This window comes from Dipteris shenzhenensis, chromosome 30, assembly GCF_047967505.1.
Source record: "Dipteris shenzhenensis isolate YYH24624 ecotype China chromosome 30, Dip_SZ_1.0, whole genome shotgun sequence".
NCBI classification, from domain to species: domain Eukaryota; kingdom Viridiplantae; phylum Streptophyta; class Polypodiopsida; order Gleicheniales; family Dipteridaceae; genus Dipteris; species Dipteris shenzhenensis.
Window position 1 is genome coordinate 35,538,458 of NC_141625.1, and position 12,016 is coordinate 35,550,473.

Genomic DNA, 12,016 nt, shown 5'->3' on the forward strand with positions numbered 1-12,016 from the left:
AAGTCTCTAGAACGTCAATATTTTATCAAAGAGATCTCATTGGAGGCCGTAAGTCTAGCTTGCGAGTTGGATTGCAATCTTGAATGTAAATCCTTATGGTGATAGCTCACAGGTTGCTTGCCAGACATAGAATCAGGTTGTTGGAGGAGATTTCAACCACCTTGAGTTTGCCGAGGACAAGCTTTTCAGAGATTAGAACGACTCTTGGGTGCTTAATTGGATGTGCCTGCAGTAGGTATACATTAGAAAGTTCATACCCATATCTTCCACGATTTAACCTTTTTCATCTTATGGGTTTAGTACATACATACATTATAATATACATGTTTGCACACTACTTAATGCTGAGCTAACTCATCCAACTTGTACATAGCTGAAATGTCGACTCTCAAGTGAAAGACCAGCACTTCAGAGAAAGGTATCACTTGCAATCTATATAAATTCACTCAGTAGCATTGAAGGCACTGGCAGAGACCATCGTGTTGTGCTTTCCAAGTATCTTAAATGCATAGGAGTTTAGCAAGCTGAGCCTCCTTCATACTAGACACAAGAAAAAAAATCCTCCCCCTTTGTTAGACAATTTACCCCACCCTTGACTAACCAAAGCACAAAGATACATTTAACACCATCACACACATTCCTGGAAGACTACAACACTAGCTGTTTCGTTACCTCATCAGCATTGAAACTCTCGACAATCACTCCTCCACGGCGAGACACACCAAGTTCTCTCCAATCCATTTTGAAAATTCCAAAATCCCCTGCTAGTTCCTGCAAGACAGACACAGCAATCAAATGCCAGTTGATATTGTGACTGAGCTAGAACTTTGAAGGATTGTTGAATTTGGATTCTCTCCATGCCTAACCTTGCTGAGAGGCGCTTCGGTGTCCCCGATGACTCCAAGAACAAATCCCCTATAGTCTGCAGTAGAGCCCTATCCTTGCAAAATTGACCATCTATTAAGACTTTCACTCTCAATAACAGGTTTGACTTGCTGTATGCCAGCTTGAGCCCTTACAAATATTTTCTACAAAAAAACTAACTGCTGGCAGTGGCTGGGCCCTAACCTGACCATGGATCTCCAAGACAGGAATGCCTTTGAGTGTCTGCGATCAAAGCAATAACATATAATTCTGTACTGGTAACATGTGAAAATACCAAAACGTATAACTCCTTCAGAAATCAGTAACTCCAGTTCTTGAAGTTTCACAAATCGTCAGTGTACCTGCTTTGAAACCCAGTTCAAATACTCCTCCCATGATAAGTATGGAGCATCACGATCAGGCCGTAGTACCTCCCAACCATTCGCATTCAGTTGTCTCTCTACAATGTTTGCAACCTGTTCCGGGAATGAGTTCAAAGTTCACGAGGGGTCAAAGCATTTCTGAAGTGCAGGACATACACAACTTTAAGAAAAATATTTACTTCGAGATTGAAGTCCCTCTCCCCAGGAGCTCCCTGTTCGCATCCAGGATCAATCCAGTGACCTGGAACAACCGTTATTGTATCTTGTCTTCCGACATCTTTTGAGGCCTTCAAATATGAGGATGTCGGCAAAGGAGTGTCTCTGGAAGCCTACACTGCCATTACAACACCATTAGAAAATACTGCAAGTAGCTATCTGTGAAAAGAAATTCACAGATTTGACATCCAGAAACCTGCAGATACCTGCAGATAAGAAGAAAACAGAGGACCAGGAGCATCACTGACCCTAATACCAAAAGTCCCCGATAATTTCACTGAACGAAGCTTCAGCTGCCTTGGACGACTCCCCAGGAATCGAGAATCGGAATGCGCAGATGAAAATTCTGTGACAGCCGAAGCCACCTGCATTTTTGAAAAAAATTATAGTAGTATTATAAAAACACAAATGTGGTCTAGTCCCAGACACAACAATAAAAACACAAATGTGGTCTAGTCTCAGACGCAATAATAGAGACTAACACAGTTTAGTCCCTTCTGATACAAACTATCAGATCACAATTTAATGCTGAGTCCCAGACATAACAATCGAGACTAACAGTTTTACTCCCTTGTGATACAAATTATCAGATCACAATCTGATGAGTAGGTGAAGCACCTATGTAAACACAAAATTGCTCCCAAGACTTGAACCCATGGTTCCCATGTTGCACAGCTGAGAGTGCCTGCTAAGAAATTGCCCAGAAGTAGGTGCAGGTTATATATATATGGACATGTCTACTTAATGTGAGCAAGCAGGCACTCTATGCTTGTATTTGTCAAGCTCTTGGTGAACATTTCAAGTAGCTGATCATCTTGCCATATAGGAAGTATCATATTTCAACATCATCGTAAAGTGGAGTTGCCTTGAGACCATTACCTGCTGATGACCCAAATTGACTCATCCAAGGGGCAAGTTTATACAGTTGGACCATATAATAAGACAGCATCAGTATGACTGTTTCTTTGGAATCCAAGAATAACCAATATTGAGTGTATACGCTGTTGTAGACAATATACCATGCTCATTTCCAAGAAAAGTTTCCTCTTAACCCTCCAAGCTTGCATTTTTTTTCAAGCCCCAGTTGTAGGATTCCTTTTTCATATTACAGAATTTACTTTGTTTCTTTTGAGCATATCATAATTGCGGTTGACAGATACTCCTTTCACAGAACTTATGCCAGGCCTCAAACTAGCATCACATAAAGCTTACAGACTTCTAACAAACTGACTACACAATTTGGCAGTCAGACGTTCCAAACTTATCATAAGTGATGATTTCAGGCCTGTTTCAATAGATTGCCGCTCATCCAGCAGTTAAAGAAAGAATAATATAATAATGGAATACAGCAGTGTATATGTCAAACAATACAACAAAAGAGAGTGGTGAAGCTATCTTAGACCCGTGGATCGCGATCATCCATCATGATGGGGGACAAGTCCAAGTGCCCAGTGGAGGGCATAGGCAATTTACCATTCATCGCATGCACATGTGAAACCAAGGTATTATCTGATGTTCTTCTTGTCTATAAAAAGGGATGCCAAATTCATTGTAAGTCCCAAGAAAGGAGGAGTCGTCAAAGCCTAATGCCAATCAGAAAGTTCCCAACTTGAGACTCCCCACAAACTCTCAATGTGATAGACAAGCAGCCCATTATGTTGATAATTTAGGGAATCCACTGGGCTTTTCAAGCTACATGCAATGGTCTAGATGGGAGAGAGGTCCAACTTCTTAGTTGGCGCTTAGAGAGTTTGAGGGAGTTGCCCTTGCCGGAGCGTTACACTATTGCTCAGGATTTTATAAGCACTCATAGGCACACTTTATGGATTGACCAAGCCATCCTTCTAAAATCATTCCAAGGGAATGCCCAAGCAAAGAGAGGGACACGTGCCCATTGGTTGGGGGCATAGGTGGCTACCCCCGTCAACATTTACCATGGGATCCAAAAGAGATGGATTGATGCAGAATCCCCTTGAGGATCCTATCCTTCTTCAATTACAGAGTCAAGAATGCTAGGGCTCAACAATCTAGAATTTATAGGGGTCACCCTTCCCCTCAGCCAATCCAATGTCCGTTAACAAAAGCTCTCACTTCTCCACAAAATGGGGTAGCAAATTGGAAGAACATCCCCATAATGGGCAGGATAAGATCAATGCTAAAAGATTAAGGACTTCACATTCAGTTCTAGGCTGAAGCAGCTCATAGTACATTGTACCTACTTAATTGGAGTTCGATAAAAGACAAAAAGATTCCACATCAAGCCTAAACATCCTCTGTCAAGCATTTAAAGGTTTTGGCTCTAAAAGCTATATGCATGTTCCATATGAATGCTAGGCAAAGATTGATGCAAAAAGTCAGCATTGTTGACACTACAGTCCATCCACAAGGAGATTTGGGTCATAGAGATGACACGCTCCAAGACAAAACATCCAACAAAAAGTTTGTTGAGATATGGTGCCATGTGCACATAAATTAGAGGCTAAGGTATGGTGTAGAAAGAATCAAAGTAGCCACCCAAGGATGTGGACTACATGGTGTGAAGATGTGGAGCAAGGACATCCACTTGGAGAAGTGTGGAACAGAGGATCCCACATGGGTTGACCACTCTATATAAGAATCCCATCTCTTATATTGCAATAGAACAAGTTGGAATAGATTGAATTTTGTGTATAGTGAAAATTTGGCACATAGGGAAGATTGCTGCTACAAAGGATGGAGAGTGCTTGAAAGAAAGCACATGATTGCTACAAAGAAAGTGTTTTTTCAATCTTTACGGTTGTTGTTTTCTTTGACTGGTCAATGGTTTCCACTGACCTCTCACAAATGAGCTCCCCAAGTTTGCAATATTTTGACATCTAAGAAGCCTTCCATCTTCTAGGCTTCCCATGTGAATTGTCTGTAGCTCCCAAAACCTGAGCAAGCCTAGGGGTCCTCTCTGAAAGGGTATAATTCTCTCCAATGAAGCTTTGTGAGCCGTGCAGGAGCTGAAGAGGGCAAAGATAGATAGCGACCATGTCCTTGCGGTATTCAACACCAATATACCACATCTTCTGAAGGCCGATATGGTGGCGGTTTTACATGAGCTGCAATGCCAAAATGAATGCAAATTAGTACTCTAGGAAGAAGGGCTACAGCTATCCACGTTTTTGTTTGAAAGCTGTATTTACGCATCTATGCATAGGAAACTCAAAGAGAGCATACGGCCGGCCTTTCGAAATCTTTAATGGCGACTCCTACATCATACACAAAAGCAAAAGAACAACCATGGATGGGCAGACTGCAACGAGCAACAAAAGTAGAACCATGATGAGACAGACCCAAGGCAAGCTACTCAACACCTCCAAAAGATGAACCAGACAAGCAATGTAACATGCAACGGTAATCTGATCGTATAATTCACAACAAGACCTTTAAACCTTTAGTGAGGAATTAGCGATGTACACCATAGAGAAAGGAGATGAGGGTCGACAACCGATTGGGTCCCTGTACCCATTGAGGGCCCCCTCCCCCAATCCGGGGAGAATTTGCTTTATACTTGTAGAACTGAAAAATACAAAGAACAGTCTTCGAGAGAGCACGGAACGCGCTTCTGAAGAGCTCATTGTGCACACGTAGAGCAGACCCAAAGACCTGAGAGGCAACACCGACCAATACCGAGACCTTGATGCTGTCCGCACTAATGATGTAGGACGCTTCTGCAAGTCAAGGGAGAGGCTTGTGCTGTCCACTGGAATGCAGGGTTACTGCGTGAGTGACAACGTGAAAGCTAGGAGTGATAGATCCTATAAAAGAGCTGAGAGATGACTGAAATAAAGAGCTGAGAATGAGCTGTGTAAAACTGTAAGAGATAACTAAAAAGAGCTGCTGAAACAGACCCCAAACCTTACTCTCTTCACTATCCCGACTCCCCGTCTGATGCGCTGCATGAACACCTTTCCAGAGGGCTGAACTGATGCCAAAGGATGAGGCTAGTCAGAGGGCCATTGGGGGTGAGTGTCAAGCTGTTCAGAGGGAGCTGAGGAGGAGCTGTAGGAGGCTGAAGTGCTGGCAAAACTGAATGAGGAAAGAGGGCCTGAAGGCCCCTATTTATAGGGCTTTTGGGGCTGGTCCCTTGGCCCCATAAAGGCAGCCCTAGGCCCCATAAATGGCAGCCCTAGGGAGGGGTGCAAGGTAGCCTATAAAGCCAGCCCTTCCCCTGCCGTTCTCTTCAATTGTTCCAGCCCTGAGGGGGCCCAGAAAGGCTCCTATCCTAGGCTGGACCTAAACCTATCCCTAAACCTAAGACGGAAACACTACCCTACGGTTCTCCAGTGGGTACTAGTGAACAAGGACTGATCTTCCGACTTGACTTTGCACACGTAGAGCACACCCAAAGACCTGAGAGGCAACGCCGACCAATACCGAGACCTTGATGTTGTCCACACTAACGATGTAGGACGCTTCTGCAAGTGAAGGGAGAGGCTTGTGCTGTCCACCGGAATGCAGGGTTACTGCGTGAGTGAGAGAGTGAAAGCTAGGAGTGATAGATCCTATAAGAGAGCTGAGAGATGACTGAAATAAAGAGCTGAGAATGAGTTGTGTAAAACTGTAAGAGATAACTGAAAAGAGCTGCTGAAACAGACCCCAAACCTTACTCTGTTCGCTGTCCCAACTCCCCGTCTGATGCGCTGTGTGAACACCTTACCAAAGGGCTGAACTGATGCTAAGGGCTGAGGCTGGTCAAAGGGCCATTGGGGGTGAGTGTCAGGCTGTTCAGAGGGAGCTGAGGAGGAGCTGTAGGAGGCTGAAGTACTGGCAGAACTGAATGAGGAAAGAGGGCCTGGAGGCCCCCTATTTATAGGGCTTTTGGGGCTGGTTGGTGGTCCCTTGGCCCCATAAAGGCAGCCCTAGGCCCCATAAATGGAAGCCCTAGGGAGGGGTGCAAGGTAGCCTATAAAGGCAGCCCTTCCCCTGCCATTCTCTTCACTTGTTCCAGCCCTGAGGGGGCCCAGAAGGGCTCCTATCCTAGGCTGCTATCCCTAAACCTAAGACAAATACACTACCCTACGGTTCTCCAGTGGGTACTAGTGAACAAGGACTGATCTTCCGACTTGACCTAAGACTGAGAGATTGACTTACGTAGCTTGTGCCTAACTGTCCCTGGACACGGGCTCACAAAGGGGTCACAGCATACGACAAAATCTCCTATTAGGGAACTATTACGCACTTTTCGATGTAGCCAATGTCACTTTTTGCACCCAAGTGCAAGGGTGCATGTGACATTCCCTCCTTCTTAACTTGGCGGTAGGTTTATTGCTTCCAAGTAGTCCGCTAATATCTGGGGAAACTCCTGGAAAAAATCCAACCACACTGCTTCATGGGTACCTTGATCACCGAACTTGGTGTAAAACTCTCGGATCCTATGTTCTGACCCATGCTTGAGTTTATGAAGAAGGATCTGTTCTGGCTGCAAAACTTCGGCTTCATCAAGAACTTCAGGTTGTTACTCGTCAGAAATCTCTGAAAGAGGAGGTCCAAAATATGGCTTCAACCAAGCTACATGAAATACATTGTGCATAGTCCAACTGTCTGGAAGGCGTAACTTCATTGAGACATCGTTGATCTTCTGAATAATAGGGAATGGTCCGAAGCTCTTGAAGGACAGTTTAGGGCATCGCTTGCCCACCTGCTTCAATCTTTGCTTGATAATGCGTAAATACACCCATTGCCCCTCTTTATACTTGACATCTCGTCTGGACTCTGTAATCTCTCCCATTGATTCGGTGGTTTTGTTGGCTTCAAGAGATGGAGACACCATCTGGGTGAGGAGTGATATAAACCGCCATCCAAACGCCATTTCATAAGGTGTGCAACTAATACTCGAAGAATAGGTATCGTTCAGAATGGCCTGCACAAGTGGAAGAAACTGCTCCCACTTTCCCTGAGCATCATGACAGTATGCTTTTAAAATATCAAACGCCATACCATTATACTTTTCTGTCTCGCCATTCGATTGCGGATGGAAAGCGTTGGACATCTGTAGCTTAGTACCAAAATTATAAAACAAGGCTCGCCAAAAGTGAGACGTAAACTTAGAGTCCCTGTCGGATGTGATGGTCTTTGGCAACCCTCTAATGGGATACCAATACTTCATAAACAAACGAGCTACATCTTCAGCGCTGGCTGTTTATTTGCAAGAAATAAGCATACAATATTTACTAAAGTGACAAACAATAGTAAGACATTGAGTATTACGCTTACCTGCGGATGCTAGAGGTGGCTCCATGAAATCCATACCTATGTCCTCAAAAGGACCGTCAAGAATTGGCCATGGCAAAAGTAAGCCTGCCGCTTTCTTGTGGGAAGCCTTGATCTTTTGGCATATCTGACAATTCTGAACATAGCCGTATACGTCCTTCCGCATCTTTGGCCAATAGAAATAGCGCTCTAACTTCTCCAAAGTCCCGTTGATACCTTTGTGACCACCGATAAGGGCGTCATACGCATCATGAAGAAGCAACTGCCGTTTGTCTTTGAGTACACATAATCTTTTCTTATAGAAAAGCCAACCGTCCTCTAATGAGTAATGGCCTGGAGCACGTGTCGTGGGACTAACTCAAACTGCGTGCCAAACTCTGCTGACTCCGCGTACTGTGCCTTCATGCTATCCAGATCCTTTCCTTCGATTTCAAGCACAATGGCATGTTCAATGGTCTGGATGAAACCTTTCCGACTGAGAGCGTCGGCAACCGGGTTGTTTTTGCCGGGAACGTACTCCATCATTCTCTCAAACTGCTGGAATATATGGCTCCACTTTTGTTGCTGATCACTCCATTGCGCACTAGGCATTGTCTGAAGCCACTTAAGGGACTTGGTGATCTGTCTTAACTGTGAAATTCCGTCCGTATAGAAAAGGCTTCCAATGTTTTAATGCTTGGATGACATCTAGGAGCTCTCTATCATAAACTGAATAGTTTTTTTCGGTATCATTAAGCTTTCTGATGTAATCTGCCATGGACCTATCTTCTTGCTGTAAAATTGCCCCGATGGCGACATTACTAGCGTCTGTGATTACCAGAAATGAATCATCCCAGGAGGCAATCTTCATAACTAGTGTTGTCGTGGCTAATCGTTGCAAGTCATGGAAGGCTTGCAAAGCTTTGCCTATGACTTGAACTTTTTTTTTATGTGTCTTTACCCGCTTGAGTAAGTCTGTAAGAGGGGTTGCAGGTGTCGAGAAACCATCCATGTGTGAGCTGTATGCTTGACACAAACCCACAAAGGATCGGATTTCCTGAGCCGTCGTGGGGACAACCCAACTTGTGATAGCTTGAATCTTCTCTAGGTCCAATCGAATCCCTTTAGCACTAATGATGTAGCCCAAATACTGAATTTCCAACAAGCCGAATTCACTTTTCTTTGCGTTGAGGTATAGCTAGTTATCACGTAATAACTGTAGGGCACATCGCACATCCTTAATATGCTGCTTGGCTATAGCGAAAAAGATAAGGATATCATCGAGAAAGATGAACATGAACTTCCCAATATACTCTGCAAATACCCATCACAGCATCTTGTTGAATGTTGGTGGTGCATTCTTCATACCAAAGGGCATGACAACGAACTCGTAATGAGCTCGCGCTGTTCGGAAAGCTATCTTCACCCAAAAGATAATGCTTCCATGTATGGATGGCATGGATTACAGCCAATAACTCTTTCTCATAGATTCCCAGATATCTCTCTGCATCTCGGAGTCTCCTGCTCTCATAGGCCACTACATGACCATTCTGATGCAATGCAGCCCCAACACATTCCCCACAAGCAACACAATCCACATCAAATGGCTGATACAAATCTGGAACTATTAAGATTGGCTCTGTGGTCAGCTTCTCTTTGAGTGTGATGAAGGCTGTCTTTTGAGAAATTCCCCATCTGAAAGCTACATTTTTCTTAGTAAGATCGTGGAGCGGAGCGGAGCGGCTATATCCGCAAAATGCCTGATAAATCTTCTGTAGTAAGAACACAGGCCTAGGAAACTTCGAACTTCATGCACAGTTTTCAGCTCTGGCCATTCGTGAATGGCACGAATCTTTGCCGGATCCATCCGTATCCCATCTTTGGATACTTTATGCCCCAAGTAATGGATTTCTTCCAGGAAGAATTCACTTTTTTTGCTGTTTGCATAGAGCTGATGATTTCTCAACTCTTGAAACACTATAGCAAGATGTTCCTTGTGCTCTTCTTCGGACTTAGAAAAAACAATTATGTCATCGAAGAAGGTACCAGTGAACTGTCTGTAGGGTCGGAAGATACGATCCATCATCCTATTGAAAGTAGCTGGGGCATTTGTCAATCCAAAAGGCATCACTAGATATTCATACAACCCAAAAGTAGCGTGAAACACTGTCTTGTGCACATCCTGAGGCTGTATCCTCACTTGGTGAAAGCCACTCTTTAAGTCTATCCTGCTGAAAACTGAAGCTCCATTTAACTGGTCCAGCACATCATCAATGCGCGGAATAGGGAATCCATTCTTGATGGTCATTTTGTTCAATGTGCGGTAATCGACGCACATACGGAATGAGCCATCTTTCTTCTGTACTAACAGTATAGGAGAACAAAAAGGAGGAGAACTGGGCTGAATCAACCCCTTGGACAAGTCCTGCACGTGAGTCATAATCTCTTCTTGTTGAGTTGCACTAACTCTATTGGGTGGCTTGCTGCCAGGAATGAGTTCTATGCCATGATCCTCAGGTCTCTCAGGGGGTAGCTCCCCTGGCAAAGCGTCAGAAAAGCAATCTTTAAAATTTTCAAGGAACTGAAATTTATTCTGATCTGCCTCACTTATTTCAGCATCATCTCTCTCTTTTACAAAAATCATGTAAGCTGAAATTGCAGACTTTATTTCTTTTCCAACAGAACTATTTGATACAATGGGAATAGTTTCCCCTCTATTCCTAGCAACCACACGATGTACTTTGCCCCTATGTACAAACTCCAGCACTCTTTCAAGAAGGGTCAACTTCACTGCCTTGCGATGGAACCAAGGCATACCCAAGACTACATCATAATGTTTCAATGGAGAAATGAAGAAGCCTTACTGATCCACATAACTCTGTACATGAAGGCAGAGCTTCCCTATCAAGAGAGTGACCGGCACGGGGTTCCCACAGAACATCTGATCGGCATCCAAAGCCCTGCCCAACTCCTCCATCTTCATTCCTAGTCTCAAGGCTAGGTTCTCTGATATGAAATTATCAGTAGCCCCTGGATCAAATAAAATCAGCGCTTGCTAGTCTCTAACTTTTCCCCATGATAGCATCAATTCTCATTCTTCTGGGTTTGAAACATGACTCAGTATGTCAGGAATTTCTCCTGCCATTGGCTTTTGCGGTCCCCATGGCTTCTCTGCCTCTTTTCCCTTCGAAGTTGAAGGCTTTTCTGGGCACTGGGCAGCCACATGCCCCTCTTTCCCACACTTAAAGAATTTCCCATCTCTGCAGAATTTTGCTATCTGTTCAGGAGTGAATGGGTGAGTACCCCTCGGCTTCTGAGGCTGAAACCCTTTCTTCTCAACCTTGGGATACTCTTTCTTTTTTTATTTTGAAAAATCAGTTTTCTTTCTTTCAGCACGTCCTGCATGCAAGGATAGTACTGTAGATGGATCTTGTAACGGCACAAGACTAGCTACTAAAGCTGAATGCATAAGGTCTTGAATGTTCTTTGCCCCCAAAGCATTTACAACTGCCTGAATTCTTGGATTAAGACCTGCTCTGTACTTTCTCATTTTGGTTCCTTTGAAAATCTTTTTGAAAGGTGCAACCTGTAAAGAAGCATCCCAAAACTTTTGGTTGTACCATAGTTGCACGAAACGGCCGTTTCGTGGCCGGAAACGGCAACGGCGAAACGGAAACGGCGTTTCTTCAATTCTTGAAGAAACGCCGTTTCGTAAAACCTATTTTTGCCCTAAACCCCAAAAGTCGTGATTTCGCCGCCTGGCTCCATTTTTCGCCACCTCCCGCCGATTGCACTCCTCCTGTGCATCCTTGCTGCTCTCTCCACCTTCTCTAAGCTCTCTCCATCCCTCCATCCTTTGCTCTTGGACTCTCCATCCCGTTTTCCTCGGACCTCCATCCTTCTCTCTCCATCCTCTTCATCCTTGCTCCATCTTCTCCATCTTGCAAAAGCTGCAGCTTGGCAGCCTGCTCTCCATCCCTCCATCCTTCTTCTCTCCATCCTCTCTTTAATCTTACCTGTAACCTCTCCATCCTCCTTCACTTCTACCTCTGATCCTCCATGCTCCTTCGACCTCTCCATCCTCTTTTACCTCTGAGCTCTCCATCCTCCTTCTACCTCTCCATCCTTTCTCACTTGTGACCTCTCCATCCTCCTTCTCACCTCTCCATCCTCCTCAATGCCGAGAGATGCTTATTGGGTCCATGTCTCCCTCCTAGATAGTTATAAAGGAGGCAGTGGCTCCAAGAAGTATGAATGATGCATTGATGCTTGAAGGCTGAAGCTTCAAGTATAGATAATTGTATTATGTATGATTTGCAAAGTGCACTCTATTGATA

At 44.3% G+C, this 12,016-nt stretch overlaps 1 protein-coding gene across 5 annotated transcripts in view; it reads right to left on the reverse strand.

Annotated features, from left to right (window-relative positions):
* The window catches only part of LOC147882037 (uncharacterized), a 69,385-nt gene that overhangs the window by 1,324 nt on the left and 56,045 nt on the right, over positions 1-12,016 (reverse strand). For 4 of the 5 annotated variants that reach the window (XM_087401892.1, XM_087401889.1, XM_087401888.1 and 1 more), the window contains 6 exons: positions 1,670-1,828; positions 1,427-1,576; positions 1,227-1,340; positions 1,069-1,107; positions 867-935; positions 673-771 (listed from right to left, as the gene is read on the reverse strand). In XM_087401892.1, the coding sequence (XP_087258018.1) occupies positions 673-771; positions 867-935; positions 1,069-1,107; positions 1,227-1,340; positions 1,427-1,576; positions 1,670-1,828 (630 nt within the window). The remainder of the gene's footprint in view (positions 1-672; positions 772-866; positions 936-1,068; positions 1,108-1,226; positions 1,341-1,426; positions 1,577-1,669; positions 1,829-12,016) is intronic. The other variant, XM_087401891.1, reaches the window with a different exon arrangement.